Source organism: Perca flavescens, chromosome 19 (assembly GCF_004354835.1).
Source record: "Perca flavescens isolate YP-PL-M2 chromosome 19, PFLA_1.0, whole genome shotgun sequence".
Lineage (NCBI taxonomy): Eukaryota > Metazoa > Chordata > Actinopteri > Perciformes > Percidae > Perca > Perca flavescens.
In genome coordinates this window covers 29,982,361-30,004,568 of record NC_041349.1, presented here as the reverse complement: position 1 = coordinate 30,004,568, position 22,208 = coordinate 29,982,361, and the positions used below count along the sequence as shown (strand labels likewise).

General features: G+C 41.8%; 1 protein-coding gene across 2 annotated transcripts in view; it reads left to right on the top strand.

Moving 5' to 3' along the window:
- Nucleotides 1-21,465, top strand: part of rtn3 (reticulon 3) — a 33,080-nt gene extending 11,615 nt beyond the window's left edge. For both annotated transcript variants that reach the window (XM_028564950.1, XM_028564951.1), the window contains 6 exons: nt 9,628-9,835; nt 14,161-14,299; nt 17,028-17,097; nt 19,448-19,494; nt 20,466-20,524; nt 20,649-21,465. In XM_028564950.1, coding sequence (XP_028420751.1) covers nt 9,628-9,835; nt 14,161-14,299; nt 17,028-17,097; nt 19,448-19,494; nt 20,466-20,524; nt 20,649-20,697 — 572 coding nt within the window. In that variant the 3' untranslated portion in view covers nt 20,698-21,465. The remainder of the gene's footprint in view (nt 1-9,627; nt 9,836-14,160; nt 14,300-17,027; nt 17,098-19,447; nt 19,495-20,465; nt 20,525-20,648) is intronic.
- The last annotated feature ends 743 nt before the right edge of the window (nt 21,466-22,208 follow it).

Sequence of the window (22,208 nt, the reverse complement as noted above, 5' to 3'; positions counted from 1 at the left end):
CAGTGGTAGGGTAGGGGAGGGGTGGGGTCATGGGATAATGCTGACAACACAGCTAACATTGCAAGTAGGAAAAATCTGGACCTTGCATAAACTAGACAAAAATATTGGATCTCAAAATACCTTTTTATGAGTGCTTGCTGGTTATAAGTTAAATTAGTTGTCTAGAGGTTGAGCGTGGCAGCTGATTTATTCATTTCCTAATATAGCTGCCAATTGCTTTATGACTTGATATGGGAGCTCATTGGTGCTGAAATGGATGATGTGATTGTTGGAACAGTAGCTAAGAACAACTTTGGAACTCTGTGGCCTCCAGGATAGCTAGGGGCCACGTGGCCTGGGAGGGGTGCCCTGCAATCATAGTGACTGTAAACGCCTCCTCAGCTGTGGCTGAGGAAATGGTGGTGTTTTTAAATAACTTGATTAACTGCAATGGGGCAGCAGTATTATCTAACTTTTGGCATATTTTTCACCTTTTCGGTATCGTTACATTTTGATGACGTTATAATAGGCCGTTAACAATTAACTAATTATGTAGTAAGTAACCAACCACGACCATGAATGCAACTCTTTGAGTGTTCGTCATTGATTTTGAGATTTATCCTCTTCCCTCTTGTATTTGTAAACGGTGCGAAAATGAGTTTGAGTTGTTCCTGAAATGGTGTTGAGGAACATTGTGCACTTGGCTAATGACCATCCTTTTGCACATCCTTTTGAATCAAGGTTTTCCATCAGTATGTAGCTTGTTGGCTACATTGATCCTTGTCACTGGTGTTTTGTAATTGAAAACGGCAATGGAGATCTGTAGGGAGAGTGGGAGGAAGCAGAATTTTGTAGTCAGCCGGTGGCACTTTTCTCAGCAGTCCAGTTATTTAAAACTGACACTCGAAACTGGCCCATATCCATGTCTTTAAGGCCTGACCCAACCCGTCTAAACTCGACTGGTACTGCCAAGTTTTAGACCTGATTAATTACTTCGTTTGCTGGGCTTATGCAACACATTGCCTGTGCTCTGCTTCCCTCTTCCTTCTGAACATTGCCAATCTACTTGGCACATGAACATAGACAATTTGCACAGGGAGAGAAAAATAAATTTTCTAAATTAAATGTGAAAATAAACCACTTCAAGTCACCCGAGAGATTTACGCAACAACCGATTCTTTGTTGGAACCTTCAGGTTGGGTAGCGGAACGCTAGTCTGTGCATGTTGCTGTTAAAGAACATGGATGCACTTTGGGGATGTTGTTTGCTCAGTCTGTCAACCAATTATGTGTTATTTGATTATTGATATGTTGTCCATACATATCAAACTGGCTGGTTCTGAAGGAGTGTGAAGCTCAGAAAATGTTCTTTATAGTTTGAAAGCCATTTGTTTTGTAATGGGATTTGTATTTCTTTGGCAAAACATAACTGCAGGGGAGTGACTGGTAAAGTGTTGAATTAAAATATCTATTTACTTCCAAACTATCAGATGAGGTTTTCAGCGGTGCAGCCGAATGGGTCAGCCTCAGTTGTAGATGGCAAGGGAAATGCCTGTAAAAGAACTTGGCAACACTCATTAAAAGGTACATTTATTTTACAAAGATCATTTGAAATGGAATATAATTCCATTTTATCCTATAATGTACAATTTTGTTTTCTTTAAAATTAGCTTGAGCTTTTACATTGAAGGTAGTAGCCTCTGTGAGTTTTCCTAGAAAATTGAAAAATACCGCTTTTCACACCAACCATAAAATACTTGGGGTTTAAGTTACAACTCAGATCACATGAAACTAAAAGTAGAATACTTGATACCAGTTGTTTGTATTAGTTCTGGGTTTTGGTAAAATCACACACTATCACCGTATTTATTTTAGCTGCATGTGTGTACAGAAAACTGTTTCCAAATCAAATCCTTTTCAAATGTAATAGTGACTGAATAATTTATTATTGAAAAGTTGTATATTATTCACAAACAAGCAAACTGTCAAAAAGAAACTTCTTTCAAGCCTACACGTGTATAGCAAGTCATATACACTTGCTATACAAATTGCAACTGGCATGCAGTTACTATAGCCACACATGGTGAGATCAGTGACTTTTTATTTCTTTTGCGGCTTCATCTGATCATTCAGAAAATTAAAGTTGCCCTACTGAGTTTTACCTTATGGCTGTAGTTAAGAGCAGCATGCAAAAAGTGAAGATCTCAGCCATTAGGCTCATACAGTATTTCCATGATGCAATGCATGAATGCTTGGGCTGCAACATTAAGGCCTCGCTGAATAATAATAGAAGTGCATGGGAGTTTAGTGTATGTGATTTTATATAACCTCCCCTCCTTTTTCCTCTTCGCTGTCGTTTTTCATGCACGCCAATGCAGACAAAAGAGTGGGCTCTGACAAGCCCTGCGAAGGTGTTGCGACATCCCTTCGCTTTCCTTCTCAACCTGGCTCATTCACCCCTGGTAATTACGGGAGTGAAGCAGGGCCGCCAGATGGACAACCGGATTCACCGATAAAGACATCACCTGTTTCAGAGCGAATAAAGGCACTGGAAGCTCTTGCTGCCAAAAAGAAGGAACCTGATTTTAGAAGTGATGGAGGTTTCTCTCACTTCAGGGACCGCCACCATGAAAAATCTCCCGCGGAGACACCCAAATCTCCCGCGGAGACACCCAAATCTCCCACTGAAACACCCAAATCTCCCAAATATCCCACTGAAACACCAAAATATCCCACTGAAACACCAAAATATCCCACTGAAACACCAAAATCTCCAATTAAGACCCCGAAATCTCCCACTGAGAAAATTACGCCAACTGTCCAGAAAAGGGGAGGTTCTGCTGATCAGGAGTCACCGGAATCCCCCTTTGAAGTACTTGGAGATTTCAGACAAGCAAATGAATTTGAAGAAACAGAAGAGTGGATGAAGGCTCATTTACCTCCTGTGCCAGACTTTGATGCTGTACATTTAATCAAAGGCACCCTGACTTCAGACAATGTAAAATCAAAGGAGGAGAAGGAGACTGGCGTAGTTATACCTGATGCTCCTGCTGCCTTTGCTGGTGTCCCTGATGCTTTCATGGATACTCCTGCTCAAGCTCCAAAACCTAAGGATGAGTTGAGTGATGCACAGAAGCAGACAAGTGTTGAGGAGGAGTCAGAGTTTGACCTCAGCTTTTTGCCAACAGCCTGTATGTGGGATCAGCAGGACAAATCAAGTGCCCAGGCTCCTTTAAATCTTGATATAATGCTTCCAGCTTCACCTGCACCTCCTGCAGGCTTTGACTCCCCATCTCCGCCTGCCTCTCCACCAGTTGGCATGGATGCTAAACATGTTTCGGAAGACAAGGAGACCATGTGGACCGAAGATCTGCAGCCCCCAGAGGCAAGCGAAGCTGACAGCTCAGGAGAGTCCGACGACACTGTAATTGAAGATAGTGTCCCTGTTCCTGCATCTATTCCTCCATCTTCTGATCCAGCAATTTCAAGTGATCCTACCCCTGCTTCTGCAGCTCCCAATCTTCCCACTGAGGAAAAGGAGACTCCTCCACCAAAGTCTGAGAGGAAGCTAATGCAGGTTCCAACAATAAATGTTATTGAGACAGACGAGCCAAATTACAGTGATGAGGAGATGGAAATGGAGCTTGAAGTAGAGGAAGATGAGGATTATAAGGCTGTAAAAGACCTAGCCAGTGAGGCTCCAAAAACCCCAGAGCCAGAGGACAGTAAAAATGAACCACCCATAACGCGCCCTTTAGAAACTGAATTCATGGAAGGCTACTCCCCTCCATCCTCACCGGTGGACTCTGATGCCGAATACTCTCCTAAACACAACCTACTCAAATCTCTACCTGAAACAGTACATCAGGAATCTGCATCAAAACCTGAGGCCCTACCCAATCAAGCACTGTCTGAAAAATCACAGAACACTTCCAATAAAGTAAATGATGAACCCTCCCCTTTCATAGTAACAAATGAAGAAGTGGACTTCCAAGACAATGATGACGAGTGGTCTGATGAAGCACAACATGTCCTGGTCCAACCTTGCAAAACAACTCATTACACACAATCCAACCTGGATGAAAAGAGCAACACAGCTGCTAAAGAAGCTTATATGGAGACGGCTTCCCTTTCTAAAACCAGCTTTATGCAAGATGATATATATGACAGACAATCATTTGACTATGATTATGATGCATCCTCTCCCTTGGATGACATTGACGACAAAGGGTTAAACAATGCTAAGGAGCGGTTTCTTTCTGATCCTTCTCAAATCCTCAAACCACTGAATGCAAGCAGTCAAAATCTGGATGATTTAACTTCAGCGAATGATGACGAAGCCTTAACCAAGCCAGTTGGTCAGCCAACTATAAGAGACTATCCCCAAGACCCGTATTCCTCTTTCCAAAGTGAGACACTAAGCAGCACCATTGAGCAAGATTTAAGTAAGAAAATGACCACTGACATGGTTACAGATAACCTTTCAAATGGCAACTCCCTCCCGGCACAGAAATTTGACTCAAAGATCCAGCAGGACACAACAAGTGACCCTGACAGCTCCCTTTCTGAGTCTACAGATAGCTTTGTGGAGTTCATGCGCGAGTGCCTGAAATCAAGGCAGGATGAAGAACCTTATGACACACACCAAGCTGTTCCTTCCAAGAACAAGGTCTGCAAAACTGGTTTGCCTCCTTCCCAGTCCCCTCCGACCATGGTGATGGATCTTGAACAAGAACAGCTTACTATCAATGCTCTCAAAGAGCTGGGCAGCAGTCAAGAGGAGGAGGAGGATGAGGAGGCGTATCTCCAGCCAAAGGTTCTTGACCAGGGCAAAACTAACCCCAGTGCTACATCTAAACAGCAGTCTTCCTTTACCTCAGTTCCTAATCCTCCATGTTCCCAAAGCAACCGTCTGTTTGACAGCACGTATTCCAAAGAGGTAGAAGCCATCGACAAATGGGTGGCTGAAGCCTATCATCTTGCTGAGCATGTCTTGACAGCAATAATAACCCACTTATCAGGTAACACCTTTTCCTTATGGGCAGTAGGCCTGCTGACCTCATGCAGTCCCCTCAACAGGACCCCTTCTCTCACTTGCACCTTGTTTCTGCCTGCTCCTTTTTTTTTTTTTTTTTTTTTTAAGTTTCTGTTTTAGATATTGTATTCATGTAGGAACAGGCTTTATGGCAAGAAAAAAACGACCATTTGGTGATTGCAAAAAAGACTCTTTCCAGCTAGTAGTTGTCACATGTCAGCAAGGAGTTATACAAGGAGAGCATGAAGACCTTAGCATTCTATACTTTCATACAATTCACTTGTCTTTTTTCTTACAGTTTTAACAAAGTTTAGCTCTGAAGAATTCTACTAGTTTGTATGAGCACATTCTTTTGTCATGTGGCGTGCACTAACACGACCCATAGTCACTGGTATCATTTATTACAGCATGATGGCACATGTGCAGACTAAATGCCAAAAAGGAGTCAGGTAATTGGTGCAGGTATTCTCGTGTCTAAATGCCTGATGCAAGAAAGAATACAGACACAGCTCCCTGGGAGAGACACACCTTCCAGTGTCCAGGAAAACCACCTTTGGGCTTACATGTAATGCTAAATGGCATTCTAAAGTTATGATAAACTTTATATTATTGGATATCATATTGCCCACCCCCGATCACATGTCTGAAGAGGCTGTGTCAAGTAGTTAGTTACATAATGCATCTATAGACCTACGATACAGAAAAATGTCTTGAATGTCATACAGGCTTATTTGACAGTATACTAAAGCTGTAGAGAATGCAGTTGTCACAGAGATTATTGTAGCCAAATGACAGTGTAGTGTGCAAAATGGACACAAAGGCGGCATATGGTCTAGTGATCCTCACTACATTTGCGCGTTTGACCCTCTCCTGCCCTCTGTCCTTTACAGCTCGGCAGTGGTCAATTGACAGAGAGTGGGTGTGGGTTTAAATATGGCCCCCAAGTGTTGGCTTGCAAGAACCTTGGAAGTCATGGGGTACAGTCAATCCCCAGTGTCGGGTTTCTGTCTTAATGCAGCTTTCCACAGAACACTTGGTAAAGACCATGACATGATGACAAGGCATGGCACAAAAAACGAAGTAATGCCAAAGAAATTGCATAGCTCCCAAATGATTTTGTTGTTGTAATACATACTGAGGTTTTAAGCAAGATGCCATCTTGGGAAATGGTGCTGTCTGGTCTTTTAGTCCTCACTTGTCCTATCCTCCTCTCTTCATCCAAGTCCAGCTGCCCTTTTTCCTCTAAAAACAATGTCTAGCCCACGTGAGCACGAGCTGCTGTAAACCAGCCTGTTTCCATGCATCACAGCTTACTGTGATGTGTGTTACTCTCCATTAAAAGTTGACCAGAGCAAGGGCAAAGTACTGGTGGGTATTTATTACATTGACATTAGCCAGTTCTGCAGTACCCTCCCCTTCTCTGCAAAGATGATCTCCATTCCACACACACATGCACAGAGGCTGGTATGCAGACAGTAATCCTAACACATTCAGTGGTACGTCTACATGTGTTGAATATTTTAACCTGGAGTTGGCACACCAGAGAATAGAGTGCTGGTGCTCTAGCAACCAAAAACTAAGTGAAAGTGTGCAGAAAGGGCCTACAGGTTTGGCTTTATTTTAAAGCTGTTGTGTTCATTGTTATGTGAAGCTTGTTAGCAGTGCACATATTTCTTTATTGTGATATTAATGACTTTGTGTTGAAGAAGAAGCACTGTTTTGTGTCGTGTTCTGTATAGGAGCCTGTGTTGTTGAAGCCTCCCCCTCCAGCTATGAGCTTGAGCTATTTTAGTGCTTCTCTGCAGTGCTGCTCCACAACTCGTGTTATTGGGCGGGTTTGTTTCAGTTGGTGTGCCTGTCGTCGGGTTGGATACAAGTTTTTGGTCAAAGAACCCCCTTGCTGGCCATCTGCCAGTGAAATTCACACAGTGGTAGCATAAAGTGATTCCCTAAATTTCTCTGCGGGCTCGTTTTAATACCAGACTTGTTGTCGGGGCCTCAAAGATTAGTTTAAATCAATAGATCTAAGATCATATGTTCTATATGATGTAATTTAGTTCAGAGCTGGTAAAGTGTGCCAGTGGTCTCAAGCGGTGCAATGTTCTTACCTGCATGAGCAAAGCCTATGCTTCTGATGCAGTTCTTAACCTATGAAAAGAAGTCATGGAATGTGTTAGCAAACACCTTTTATACTTTACATTTGAATTGTCACTTATAATCGCAGTAGAAAGGTGCATAACATTGTTTGTGTGTGTGTTTGGGTGTGTGGGTGGGTGGGTATGCAGCACAGTGAAAGCAGGACACTGCACCTCAGCAGCCACTGGGACTTCAGCAGAGTAGAATCGGGACGAGAGACGATGGAGAGAGATAATGAATAAGTGCTGTCAAGCTCTGGCTGCCTCCCTGTGTATACTGCCAGCAAAGCATGCTGGGAGGACACGCACTACCCTGCAGTGCAGGTTGAGGGAACCCCGCTTATTGCTGCTGTCAGATAGAAACGGCACATCTCCAAGAAAGTTAACTATATTTTTGGCTTGATCATCGTGCAATTGAATGTTTCAAATCTGTTTTGACAAGGCATTTTCTTTATTTTGTATCTACTTGTCCCCAAATTTTGTCACCCCACTGACTTGCTAGATGAAAACTTGGTCAGCAGCACAAATTTGCATGCATCAAGCAGCCGATTAATTAAAATTTTATTGGAGTTTTAATGTCCCTGAGGATGGTCTTCGTTAGAATTTACAGCGGTACAGTGTGCTAACCTCGACAGTCAAGCTGCATTCTTACATTAACTCATGGCTATCTATACCAGCTAGGCTACTTACATGCTTGCTAAGAACTTCTTCGAAGCATTTAGTCTCCAAGCTTGTTGTGTTAAGAACAAAGAGAGACTAACTTATCAGAGCTAACTTGCGTGCATCAGTTTTGGATGATCATGTTTTGATCGGAGAGGAGGGGCTATTCACCGACTGATCCGTTGTCAATGTAGAGAAGGAGAAGCAATGCACTAGCCTGTAGGGCTGTCCTCGACTAAAGAAATTCTTAGTCGACCAACACTTATACGATTTTGTTGACTAATCGATTAGTTGATTTAATTGACAGAGCTGTGCGCTTTGAGAGGTGGTTAAGACAAAAGCACAATATAAATGTAGTTAATTAACCATCTGTAAAACTGAGTTTCTCCACAATTAATCCTGCAAAAGCACCACTTTAAATCTTGTGTTTACCATAAATGTACTCATAAGTTTCTTGGAAATAAATAATTAAGCATGAATAAGCATAAAAAAATGACTAATCGACTAAATCTTAGTCGACTAAAACCAAAACAACCAATTAGTTTACTAATCAACTAAGAGGTGGCAACCCTACTAGCCTGGATGCCAGCCGAACTTAGCCACAACATTCGAGGTCGGGAAGTTCTGACTAGAATCGGAGTATGACCACGTCAGGCTAGCAATGCACTGCATGCAGCTCCACAATGAATATTAAGATTATACCCATTTTTAATATGGAAAAAATGTAATGTATGGGAAACACTGCATACTGTACATCTCTGACACCGTACTAACCTAAACTTGTACCTGCTTTAAAATAAGCATGAACATAACATCATCTATAGGAATTAAAATTCCCTCTTGATTCCACACCCAAGTTTAAGCCACAGTTGGTCTGGAGATGGCATAATATGTGATATAAGCTCTCTTAAACAACACAGGTCTTTTGGATTTTGTATTGCAAAAAAATTAAACTTATTAAAGTGTGTGTGTGTCCGTGTGTGTGTGTGTGTGTCAGTGTGTGTGTCCTATATAACGTGTGTTCCCATTAAACTAGCTGGAGCACTGAAGCCTGAACCGTCCCTGAGGCATCAGCCCACGTGGCTTTTCCCCCACTTACAAAAGGCTTTTTTAAATGCACCCTTTTCCCAATGCAGAGGGAAGGCGTGGCGGTCTGAGTGCCAACCCGTTCCAGCATTACATAACCGCCTTGTATAGAGGCTGTCACTTTTGCATGCACAACTTCTCACAGGACATGCATACGAACACAAAGTGGGCATCTAAGGCAATGTGCCATCCTGTGTTATGATTTATTGGGCCATAGTTGCCATGTAGGAGTTTTCTCCAAGCCTGGCTGATCTGGCCAATACTAGTATTTTCTCAATAATGCAGCCAGCTGCAAATCAATTGTACTGCTGTACAATGTCTTAATAAACTGTAAATTCTCACCTAGTTGCTAGAGCCTCTATTTACCTCCGCTGCGGCCAGGCTTCTATTTTGAACCGGTTTCTGAAAGAGAACTGCCTTTTAAACTAACTCAATATAATTTAGACTCTATTGAGCACCTTTAAAATATTTTAGGTTAGTATAATAGTTTAGGTAAATTCCACCGAACAGAGCTATAAATTCATGGGCATACTGTTATACCTTATTTATTTATTTATTTATTTTTATTTTTTAAATGAAAACAATGAAGTCATTACAGGTTTCTGGACTATTCATACATAGCTGGGTTTAAGGACAAACCATCATATTCCAAATTGATATGATATTGTATTGTAGGCCAGTTCTGAAAAACCAATATTAGTCTAACCCCCTCCCCCTAACCACCTCTCTGCAGTTAAGGATCTGATCCATTGGCGAGACCCCAAGAAGTCGGGCTTGGTGTTTGGGCTGTCCATGCTGCTGCTGCTGTCGCTGGCAGCCTTCAGCGTCATCAGCGTGGCCTCCTACCTGCTGCTGGCCCTGCTCTGCGTCACCATCACCTTCCGCATCTACAAGTCTGTCGTCCAGGCAGTGCAGAAATCCGGCGATGGACACCCCTTCAAGTAAGACCAAAATCCTCTACTTAACTTTATTATTTATGTCCTCATTTGTTGTGTGGAAGAATTGATTGACCTGGGTTTGATCAGGCCAAAAAATGCTTCTAGTTTGATGCTCAAATTGGCAAAGTATTGAGTGTTTCTGTCTGGACCTTTCATATTGTCTGTGTGAAAAGAGCCCCGGAATCAGAGCATGGGTGACCAAATTAATTTATAAACTAAACTTTGTCATGTACTTGTAGATGTTGGTCTATATTTGGAGCGCTTCTTCTTTTTTGCATTAGGAAAAAATGGTTAGTCTTGTAGTGTTGATTATGGCATCACCAAAGTGACAAAATTAAGGCAACAAGCATTGATTTCTTTTGAAACACTTCCTTCTGAATGTGAAGACATGAGACTTTGCGACGGTTGCTAAATGCTACCGGATGCACTTGGACGCTTTGTACATGCAGAACAAAACATTCGCCCAAAAAAAGATTTAATATCTGTATGGAATAATGTAAGGAGTGAAAATCGATTGTGATATACAGTAAATCAATCCACTGAGCCATGTTGCTGCCTTGCAAGGCCACATGTTTTAAACCACTGTCTCATCTAAACCATTATACTACACGCAGTTCTAAAGACATGAATGGCATTGCCTGACATAACCTCTGCCTCTTCACATTATATTTATAGAACAACTTTTATGGTGGAGCCAGAGCCCAGGCTCCATAGAGTTATGCAGCTCCTCTAGAGAGTCACAACACTTAATCCTCCTCATAGCTCATTTTAGCCTTTAAACCAAATAATTCAAAAAAGGACACCATGGAAATTGATTTGGTAGTAAAATGGCGCAGTTCTACCATTGAGCAGCTGGAATATAGCTATTTACCATTCTCCAGGTAGGGAATGAGTCCTTACCCCCAGTGAAGGAGTTCAAGTACCTTGGGGTTTTGTTCGTGAGTGAGGGGACAATGGAGCGGGAGATTGGTCGGAGAATCGGCGCAGCGGGTGCGGTATTGCATTCAATCTATCGCACCGTTGTGACGAAAAGAGAGTTGAGCCAGAAGGCAAAGCTCTCGATCTACCGGTCAGTTTTCGTTCCTACCCTCACCTATGGTCATGAAGGCTGGGTCATGACCGAAAGAACAAGATCCAGGGTACAAGCGGCCAAAATGGGTTTCCTCAGGAGGGTGGCTGGCGTCTCCCTTAGAGATAGGGTGAGAAGCTCAGTCATCCGTGAGGAGCTCGGAGTAGAGCCGCTGCTCCTTTGCGTCGAAAGGAGCCAGTTGAGGTGGTTCGGGCATCTGATAAGGATGCCCGAGCCAGTTGAGGTGGTTCGGGCATCTGATAAGGATGCCCCCTGGGCGCCTCCCTAGGGAGGTGTTCCAGGCACGTCCAGCTGGGAGGAGGCCTCGGGGAAGACCCAGGACTAGGTGGAGGGATTATATCTCCAACCTGGCCTGGGAACGCCTCGGGATCCCCCAGTCGGAGCTGGTTAATGTTGCTTGGGAAAGGGAAGTTTGGGGTCCCCTGCTGGAGCTGCTCCCCCCGCGACCCGACACCGGATAAGCGGACGAAGATGGATGGATGGATGGATGGATGGATGGATGGATGGATGGAAGTAATAAGATGTGTGACATTTTTTGTTGCTTTACTAACTGGAGAGTTCACATTCTCCTTGGGGAGAATCCTCCTTAGGGCTGCAACAAGTAATTATTTTCATTATGAATTCATCGGTTTGTTTTTTCCGTTAATAATTTAGTTCATAGAATAATAAAAAATGCTCATCTTAAAACCCATAGTCCAAGGTTACGTCCTGAAATTGCTTTCTCATAATTTTACAATAATCTCACATTTGAGAAGCCGAATCCGGCAAATCATTTCAGCACCCTCTGCAGTATAATGGAATATATTTACTGTAGATTCTATACTGTACTATAGATCATGGTAGTCCCAAATAAATGCTGTACCCAACACAAACAAATACTAAAAGAAAGGTGGGAGGGTTGAATTACCTGGACTTTAATGGCTCTTGTGGTAAATTTACTGCAGTATAGGTTTCCACAGCACTAATTCCATCAGCACAACAGCAGAACTGCACATCTGCTGCTCTGAGTTTCTCTCTTATTTTTAATAGAATGCGGTTTTATTTTTATTTTTTTAAGATTATTGTTTGAGCATTTTCAGCCTTTATCTTGATAGGACAGCTGAAGACATGAAAGGGGGGGGAACGCCATGCAGCAAAGGGCCGCAGGTCTGAGTTGAACCTGGGCCCGCTGCGTTGAGGAGTAAACCTCTGTACATGGATACCCGTTCTACCAACTGAGCTATCCGGGTGCCCCAGAATGCAGTTTTTATCCAGTATTTAATTACGCTCACTTCCACTTTGTTGCTTTTCAATCACTGTTAAACTACTATCAGTGAAACCCAACACTGCCTGCATCCATTTTAAGTTGAAAGCCTACCAGAAACTAAATGGATTGTGCCCTTTTTTGTTTTGAGTTCATGTTTTTGAGTTTTTAATATGAATCATATGTGCAGGAAGTGTTGAGTTTCATTGACAGTAACTTAACAGCATGTCCGAGACTGAAAAAAGTGGAAAAGCAGAAGGTATTAACAGTACCAACAGCAAAATGTGAGCCGATCAGAAAACAGGGAGGCCTTTTACTAAATATTTATTTTTTTATAAGCTATACAAAAAGGGGTATTCTAAAAGGTGTGTCTCTAATATAAGCCTATTTCAAATGAAGGCTCTTCCCTCTGGAGTTGAGAAAAAACACATTTGAGAAGTTCATGGTAGTTCTATCCAAAACTGGAAAGGCAGGAAATGGGGTAAATTCTCTTGAAACATCTCTTCAGCCATGTCGGTTTCAAAACGTCACGCCTGACTTCCGAAGAGTACGGACTGGAGTTTTGAAAGTTAGAAATTTCTAGACTGGTGCAAGTAATCATTGAGCCATTGGTCTTGATCAACAGCCTTCTAAATCAGGGGCCTTCAACGTTTTTTTAAACCAAGGACCCCATAACTGAAAGAGAGATGGAGCTAGGCCTGTCGCGATAGTCAATAAATCGAGTTATCACACGATAAAAATAAAATGAGCTCGATAATTTTTCCGGCGCGTAGCAGTGAATAATTTCAGTCGAGGTGGAACCCTGTGTGTGTGTGTGTGTGTGTGTGTGTGTGTGTGTGTGTGTGTGTGTGTGTGTGTGTGTGTGTGTGTGTGTGTGTGTGTGTGTGTGTGTGTGTGTGTGTGTGTGTGTGTGTGTGTGTGTGTGTGTGTGTGTGTGTGTGTGTGTGTGTGTGTGTGTGTGTGTGTGTGTGTGTGTCCGCCCCCCACGAAGCTCCGACCTGAAGAAGAGCAGAAGCCGCACCATCGCCAAAATGAAGACTGAAAAACAGAACTATTTTGGTACATTTACTGGCCATGTGGCATATAGCCATACAGATAGATTTAATTTATTAATTATATATTATTTAAATTTAATATTTAGTGTTAAATAATTGTAAAATGTAGTACAGAGTCTGTAGTCTGAGAACTTACGTGTCCCAAACGGCAATCCCGCAACTGTACATCAGCGTGAAAGACGACATACTAAAGGAGATCAAAGACATATTGTGGATATTTAAAATGTCTTCCAGTTCCAGTGTTAAATATTCTTTAGAAATAAAAGTATATTGATCTTTGAAAAGGTGTACCTGCATTATTATGCCATTATCATTATATTAGATGCAAATGGTCTCTCGATGACAATATTATCGTTTATCGCAAAAATTTCTAGGACAATTTATCGTCCAGCAAAATTTGTTATCGTGACAGGCCTAGACGGAGCAGGGACCCCCTACTACATATATTGTACAAAAGGAAGTTGCATATTAAACTGGGCCTACCATAACGTGTAGGGTGGCCTAAAGCCTTTATACATACCTTTTTTGCATAGAATACTAAACTATTAAAATAGCTTAGGAATTGTTAGCATGATTTTTATAAATGTTTTAAATATTAAACATACTATGATCCTGAATCCTCAGGATGAACTGTATCTGTGGATGGCTACCTTAGTGACTACCTTACCTATAGGCCAGTATGATTATCATCAGTGGGGATTTATATTTGCTAATAATATGTTGGATTCATTCTAGGACTTATTCATTTTATGAAAATCTTAACAATAATTTGGGGTTTTCTTATTTTTAAGCCACTAATTAAAAAAAGATAGGTTCCTATTCATTTCCTCTTCAAAGCTTTTCACCACAGGCTGGTTATGTATGTTTTCCTGCAGCACTTTCAGCCTGGACATTTAGCCTCATTTTGTGCTCACCTACCCCTCCTCCTCCCTCTCTGCAGAACACTGATAGATAAGGATGTCAGCGTACCCCCAGAGACCTTCCGCAAGCACGTGGACGCCAGTCTGACCTACATCAACCGAGCCCTGAAGCAGATGAGCCGCCTCTTCCTGGTCGAGGACCTTGTGGACTCCCTTAAGGTGAGCAGCTCCGCCCTTCAGTCATTGTCCACCGTCATCCTGAGTTTTGACCATTAAACATCCCTCCATGATGGGAAGCTATTCCCACTCTGTCCCATAAAAAGACTCCTCTCCAGGGTGCAGCCTTTTTATAACTCTGATTGGTACTGTAGTCACTCATCACTAGGGGGAAATCAGTCAAATTATAGTCAGAATCTGATCCGTATCGTTAAAATAAACCCCAGTAGTCATGATTATATTGTTGGATGCTCATTATTTAGAGAATATAACCCAAATAAGTGGCTTGGAAGTAGGGCTGGGTATTGGCACTCGGTATCAACCAAAATAACAGTGTGTCATCACATCACAAAGGACAGTGGTGGAAGAAGTATTGTGATTTATTTCTCTAATCTTAGTCGGAAATAGTGGTCAAGTCTAAAATGAAATTTAGAGGGGAAATCTCATTGGCAAAATTGTATAAAATGATTACATATTTTTATGTGAAATCTTAATCTGAAAACTAACTATAGCTGTTGAAAGAAATTTAGTACAGTTAGGTTTACTTAAAAAGGTTAAAGCTTGTCCTTTAGAGAGCCTTCATATATGCTCAACAGGTTTATTCTGAATAATTCAACCTCCGTTTAGGTTAACGCTGGGTTTCCACAGGCAGCTGAAATAACAGCAGAGCGGAGCGATTCATTCCCTAGGAGAACAGCGGTACGAGCGAAATACGCCAACGGCGGCGAAAGTCCCTGGATGTTCACCGCTCTCCCAAAGTTGACTCTGAGTCTACTTTTGCAGAGCGGTAGCCAATGAGAGGGCAGACTCGCGAACGGGCCTCCAATGTATTCTACCGTATATACACACATGCTATACATGCGAACTAAAAGATCGTGATTTTCATATAGCCTACTTTATGATACATCTCTGTATGACTACAGGGATGCTAACAGCTAACTTCTCAAAAGACTGTCCAGGCAGTTGGTACTCCTGGTGAGTTTTTATATAAATTTGTTTCAGTAGTAGTAGCATTGTAGTAACATTAGCATTGTTGCAATGACAACTAGCTTGTTGCTAGTAATATAACGTTATTTGAACTAAACTAAACACAACTTTTTAGGCAGCAAACTGTGACTGGAGTAGAAAACAGTTGTGTTAGGCCAGATATAAACTGATAGAAAACGTATATCACAGCAACAACTCATTGTTTGCAAAAGTTGTACACCGTCGCCATCATGTTGTGGTGACACAACTTATTCTTCTTATTCATATTCTTTATTTTATAAAGGACAACACACAATCAACATTTCTGTAAATGTGCCAATGTTAGCCAGCCGGCTAATTTTCAACTGTAGTCCTTTGGCCAGATGATTTTAGACCAGAGCAACAGGAAACGGCAAGACATTAGTAGAGGTTAAACTATACAGATAGAAGTCAACAAGACACCGCCCAGACAGCTAGAGCAACAAATAAGCTTTCTCAGTAAGCCATGCAGAGCTACAGGAAGCAGCAAGAAATTAGTACAGTTACACATCAACAGTATCCCCATTCAGTATAAGGAGCCATGCAAGCATCAAAACACAGCCAAGCAAAACAGACCCGAGCCATCTTCTTGTACCGTTCAAACATGCAAAGCAGTAAAAAAAAAAAAAAAAAACTCTGCTTAAAATCTGCTGCTCGTGACCGCAACAGAGGAGTTGCAGTTGAAAAACGCTGTCTGTGGAAACCCAGCATACAGGTGACAGAGCTGTGCCCTTCCTAGGGTGGAACAGAACTAACCGGAGAAACGGGGAGCTGACCGTCCAGCTCAGTCAGTCCACACCCACACACTCCTGAGCAGAGGTCTGGTGAAACATGAAACACCTGTATGGGTTGGACATGGGCGGTTTGAAAGCTGCTTTTGTTTCACTAATATAAACTCTTGTAGTGCTACATCAACCATTGGATAAGATTTTATCCCAGCAACCACAGGGCAGAGCGCTCCAGGGAGCCGGGGATAGGAGCAAGTGTCAGTTCTGTGCACAGCAAAACAAAAACGCCACCGACAGTATGACAATACCATCCGAAACCCAATATTCACTTTCAGTGGTTTCTGGGACATGTGGGGAATACTTTCAAAATTCTAATCTTTCAAAGTGCAAAAAGGGCCAAAATACACAGAGCCACACCTTCAAGCAGGTAGCCCTGTTGTCATGGAAACGCAAACCCCTGCCGTGCTGGCCAAACCAAGCCGCACCAGCAAATGTATTTTGGAAAACCCCAAAATTTAAAATAGTTTAGTATTAGTATAAATGGTATACCTAATTTCATTGTCAGTCATGTCGTTGCGTCACTCGACATTCTGCTATCGGCTTGTCTTTTAAAGTGCCCCAAAGGGCACAAACCCTCTCCCTTTTTGCGATAGGTTTTTAATTTGAAGTATATGCAGGCTCTGCAAGTAAGTGGAAATAATTAGGCTGATGAATAACAGAAAAACTTTTCTCAGCAGTGTGGCGTGACTGTTGTGGAAATGGACATATATGTAAACTGAATTTACCATGTCAGTCATTGTAGTAGAATGAATTCCACCCAACATCAATATGTTTTTCTAGCCTTTATTAGTTTTCTGTTGGCTACTATTAAGACATGATTTGAGAATTTACAAAATACAGTTAAACTCCGATGAACATGCATGAAGTGTTGGATTGTCCTGGAAAAGGCTTCACCCCTCTGACTTGCCCTGTGGGCTTCTTTGTTGTTCACTCTCCAGCTGGCTGTGGTCATGTGGCTGTTCACCTACGTAGGAGCCGTCTTCAATGGCATCACCATTCTCATCCTGGGTAAGCACCGTGGGAACCAAGAGCCATGCCTCATTCACAACCATCATATTTCAGAAAAAAGTTGCTCTTTCTATGCATCAAAATGCTCACATTCAAAATCATATCTGAAAAAAGTCAGCCAGTTCCTTAAACGGAAACGCCCTCAAAGTCCCCTAATAATAATAAGAGACGGTTTTATGAATTCTTAGCAGCACATTTGCATACATATTACAGCTCACACAGCTTGCTGTTCTTTACCAAGTCTTGGAAGAACCATCATCATCCTCTCTAATGGACTGATACCACAGGTCAGGTTAACCAACCTCTTTCTGTCTGTGGTATTGCTTCAATGAGAGCTCCAACTCCTTATCAAACAATGGTAACATTTGTCTTACCATTTTTTTTTTTTTCTTTCAGATTTATTGAATTTAAATATCAACATAGGGCCTCGGTGATTATTTCTCAGTTTGTTTCCTACCTTTGTTTGCTCTAAGCGACTTTTAACAAACCAGGGAGGACACATTATAGGTCAAAGAAGTGCTTCACTCTATTTATGGAGAGTCATGGAATTTTACATTGGGGCCAAGGTGGGAAGTATAACAATACATTGTTAAACTTGTATAAGGACACAAGGCCTTCCATGTGTGTACAGACTGATTATGGTTGCTGACATTTTCTAACAAGAATACATAACATGGCGTGCTGTTAAAGAAGAGCAGAATGAATTAGTTAGAGACAGAAGTCTCCGTGAGACCATAATGGCCCTTGGGTGTGTTAATGAGGCCACCATGCTCATTTAGTCTGCTGGTCCAAGCGATGGGCAGAGGGTTGACAACATGGCTCAGAGGATCAGCAGCTATGTCCCCTGATAGATGGCTCTCACTGGGACAGGGGGGTCAAACTCAACTTCCTTAAGGGCCATTCTGAATAATGAGATTCACATCAAGGGCCATTCCTGTATAGTTTGTTGACATGCTTTTATTTAAGAGAAAAAGTAAAAAAAAAAAAGGTGATAGTTTTGTATGTTTCATATAGCCTATTTGGTCGACATAAAGCCCTAAAAAGTCACCATAGAATTTAGCAAATCGAGCAAAACAATGCAATCGGAATACATTTTTAAAAGTCAGCGACCCGACTAACAACAACCTGTTTCACAGACTGTGTGGTAATTTCTGCGTCTTTAAGTAACCTTGAGTGTCCCATAATTACAGTTTGAAAAACAGTTTCCCATCTTTTTGGTTTGGCGCACAACTATGTGGGCCAAAATTTATTGTGAAACTAAATTGATATACAGGCCGGGTCGAAATTTGCAAGGGGCCGGATCTGGACAGAAGAACAGTATGTGGATTAACATACATTTGTTTTTGTTTTAACCTACCAAATAACGTATTGTGATGAAAGTGGTCTTCATGCCCTCTGTAACCAAAGCATTAGAAATGTGGCCTTAATGTCTATTATTTTTATTTTTTTTATTTTTTTTGCACTACTACTGAAAATTATAGTGTCACTGATTAGAAAACTTAGAAAGAAATAATGTTGTATTTCCATCTCCAACTACAAACCACAATGAAATCAAATCTATAAAACATGAAAGGAAAAAAAAAAAAGTCACCAAGAATCAATAGTTAAAGGGGCAATATGTAATACTGACTACTGTTGCATGTCAGCTGCGTGGATTTTTCTACGTCTTTACACACCAGAAACGTGTCTGACAGCTGCTGCTGCTACTGCTAGCCTTGTCTGGACACATGATGTTTCCTATTGATAAAATGAAATACCATGGCAGTATTGACGGCAAAATAGGCTACAGAATATTTATATTTACTATAGCGCGCTAGGTTCACGTTTTTACAGATATATATCTGACAACCCGGCCTGGCTGTCAGACTGGCCAGTTGATAACAACACACAGGCCAAAACACAAACAGAAATTCCGTCACGGAACGGAAATTTCAAAAGGAGAAAATATTGGCATTAGCATTCTTGTCAGAAAAGATAGTATTTCAACTTAGCATGTTTCCTTAATATCTGAGGACGCATTGGGGTCATTTTTGGATTCATTACAGTAAATATATTACATATTGGACCTTTTAATGAAATGAAGAAATGTGTAAATGCATTATTGATTGTCCAAAGAATACTCAGCGCTCCTGTCACGCAGACATGAGAAAAATGGACATTTGCATATCTTTTGCATGGTGTATTTCCAAACAGGGCTGCCACAGTAGTGTAAAATGACACCAGCACAGTTAACAGAATGAATGCAGGCTGAGCAAAGGCTGCATCTGCTTTAACATTCAAAGTACACTGATGTGTGGCCAGAAATGCAACGCGCATTGTAAACGTGTCTCCTCTCTCTTGTGTTCTCCAGCTGACATCCTCCTCTTCGCTGTGCCTCCCGTCTACGAGAAGTACAAGGTGAGAGTGTGACCCTCTGTCCCCGGTCATCATGACTCTATCCGATGACAAACGGAGTGTCAGCGCCGCCGAGAGCAGCCACGACTTCAATGTTGTTGCGAGCATTCCCGGCAGCAGTGAGCTCACTGGATGACTCCAGTCTTCATCAGACAGTGAAGGCTTTCTGCGCCCCACTTGTTGCCGTCCAGTGTCCAGCTGCTGAATATGAAGTCATTCCACTGCTGGCTCTAACAAGTCGATGCACTATTCAAAGCGGGGAAATTATGGGTTTAGGGGATTACACTTGTCAACCGTTTGAAGCTTCATGATGAAGTTTAGTTTGGTTCCTTTACAGAGACGGTCTCTGATCCATGCTAAGTTTCAGATATTAACCTCAATGGTGGGCGGAGTGGACATTTTGGGGTTCTATGTACATTTAGGTACAACTGCACCAAAAAAGAATGTAATCGTAACCGTAACTGCAACTCGTGGCTTGTACCACCTCCTAGAGGTTCAGATGATCCAGTGCCGGTCAGTTGGTTTGGCTGCGTTCAGCCAGTCCTCTTCTGCCGCTCATGCTATCCGCTTCCTGACGCGGCTTTGACCTGCACAAGGTCCCAAGTAGTCCTTCAACTAGTTTCCAGCAGAGTGCCTTTACCTAAGGTGCTGACTCTCTTCCAAACCACTTTAAACTCTGCTTTTTGCTGATGATGTAGTTCTGCTGGCTCTGGGCTGGTTGGCAGCAGAGCTTTGATCCTGATGTCACCAAAGTATTCAATCTCTTTCCCATTTAAAAAAACAAAAAAATTGGCTACAAGTGAAAAGAGAAATGCTAAGTTTTGGTTTTACGTTGACCAAATGGCTTGTACTAGTAGCCTGTAGGTTTCACTAGTTCTCAAAAAATGGGCATTTCACCATTTGCTTATTTAAAGTCATAAGAATTATTTTCTCAGACTGATGCTAACCTTATCTCTCATCTTTTCTCTTTCCAGACCCAGATTGATCAGTACATGGACCTGATTCGTACTCAAGTCAACACCACAATGGCCAAGTAAGTGAATGTAATCCTCAGTAATGAGTGTGTTGTAGACGATCAGCTGACAGTGAAGTTTCATCCACCAATTCAGTTTACACTTACCCACATTTTTGACACCTGTTTTGCTTTTCTCCGCCAGGTTGCAAGAGAAACTTCCCGGAGCTGTGAAGCGCAGCAAAACTGAATGATCAACCCCCCCCCCAAATTAGAAACCTCCATGTCACCATCATCCTCATCTCCATCGCCATCTTAGACCCCCTCACCTTCTGTTCCCCCTCTCCAGATAACCCCTGCCCCTAGTCTAACTCCTCCTCCCTACTCCATCAACCATCAGCCCCCCCTACTACACTGAACCTTGCTAGGTAGAAAATCTCTGAGCTACTCAATATTCAATGTAAAACTACTGCGCAGCTTAACTTGCAAGCATTAAAAAGAACCGTGCCTGTGCAGACAGGAAGCAGGTCGCTAGCGAGGAAGTGATGTAGCGCCGCGGCGGGCCCTGGGCGTACCACAGGGGAATGGAGGCAGGGTCGAGTGAACTAGACTGAATCTATGACCTGGTTTTGTCATGTACAGCGAGCAGTGGGTGGATGATGGCTGTCTATGTCACAAAAAAGCAAATGTCTGTACTTTAAACCACACATTTCCCTGATGGTAAATGGATCATTTAAGCTGGAAAAGTTAAGGAAAAAAAAAAGAACAAAAAAATAGAATAAAACTAAACTTTTGGGTGTTATTGTGGCTAGTCTTATCCTGCTCTTGTGCTCTACAGTTATGTGGATAGATATGAGTTGATTTTAGAGGCTAGTAATGGGTTTGCTGTTACTGATTGGCCTGTTATTGAGTTAGTTTCCATTCACCTTACAGGCACTTCTGTATCTAAGTTTCTGCAATGCACTGAACTTTTATTTTATTAAACCAATGAGCAGGTTGAAATAAAAGGATTGGAACACTGAGCCAGCTGTGATAATTTGGTCTAGTTCACCCTCTTGATCAGATGCATTTTTTGAACAGTTTTCTGTATATATATATATATATATATATATATATATATATATATATATATATATATATATATACACACACACACATATATACACATACACACCTTAAGACAACTACAGGCTCTCTCTGCTGTATGGAACACGTTAGCCTCGCTTTTTATATCAAAGGAAAGTTCCCTCACTTACAGCAGTACTAACTCCTATTGTCGCACCTGTTCAAGCCAGTGTTGAGGTCTCACATTATACTTGTACATTTTTATTATTCTTCTTATCACTGCTTATTACAATTATTGATATTAATTATAGGATGGCTGCTTTGACTCCCTAGTAGCTTGACAACCGCATTGTAAGAGTTATGTTAAGTGTAATTGAGCTTCATCATTTTAAACTGGAGGTCGTTCAGAGGCCTCCTGAGAAATAATTCCTGGTTGTTTGATAAGTTAAGAGATTCTCTCTGTGTTATCACATTCTTAAATCTCAAAATGGCTTCCCAGCTCTACTGCTGAATTTTGTTTGAGTTTTAAAACTATGGAGTATAGAGTGTGCCACCAGAATAAATATAGACTTTTACAGTATTTCATTAAATGGTCCGCTTTAAGGCTTTCTCCGGAGCTTTGAAGATCGACATAAGGTTGACACCAAACTGCTTGCAAAGTGAAATAAAGTTCAAATGTGGTTTTTTCCCAAAAAACACC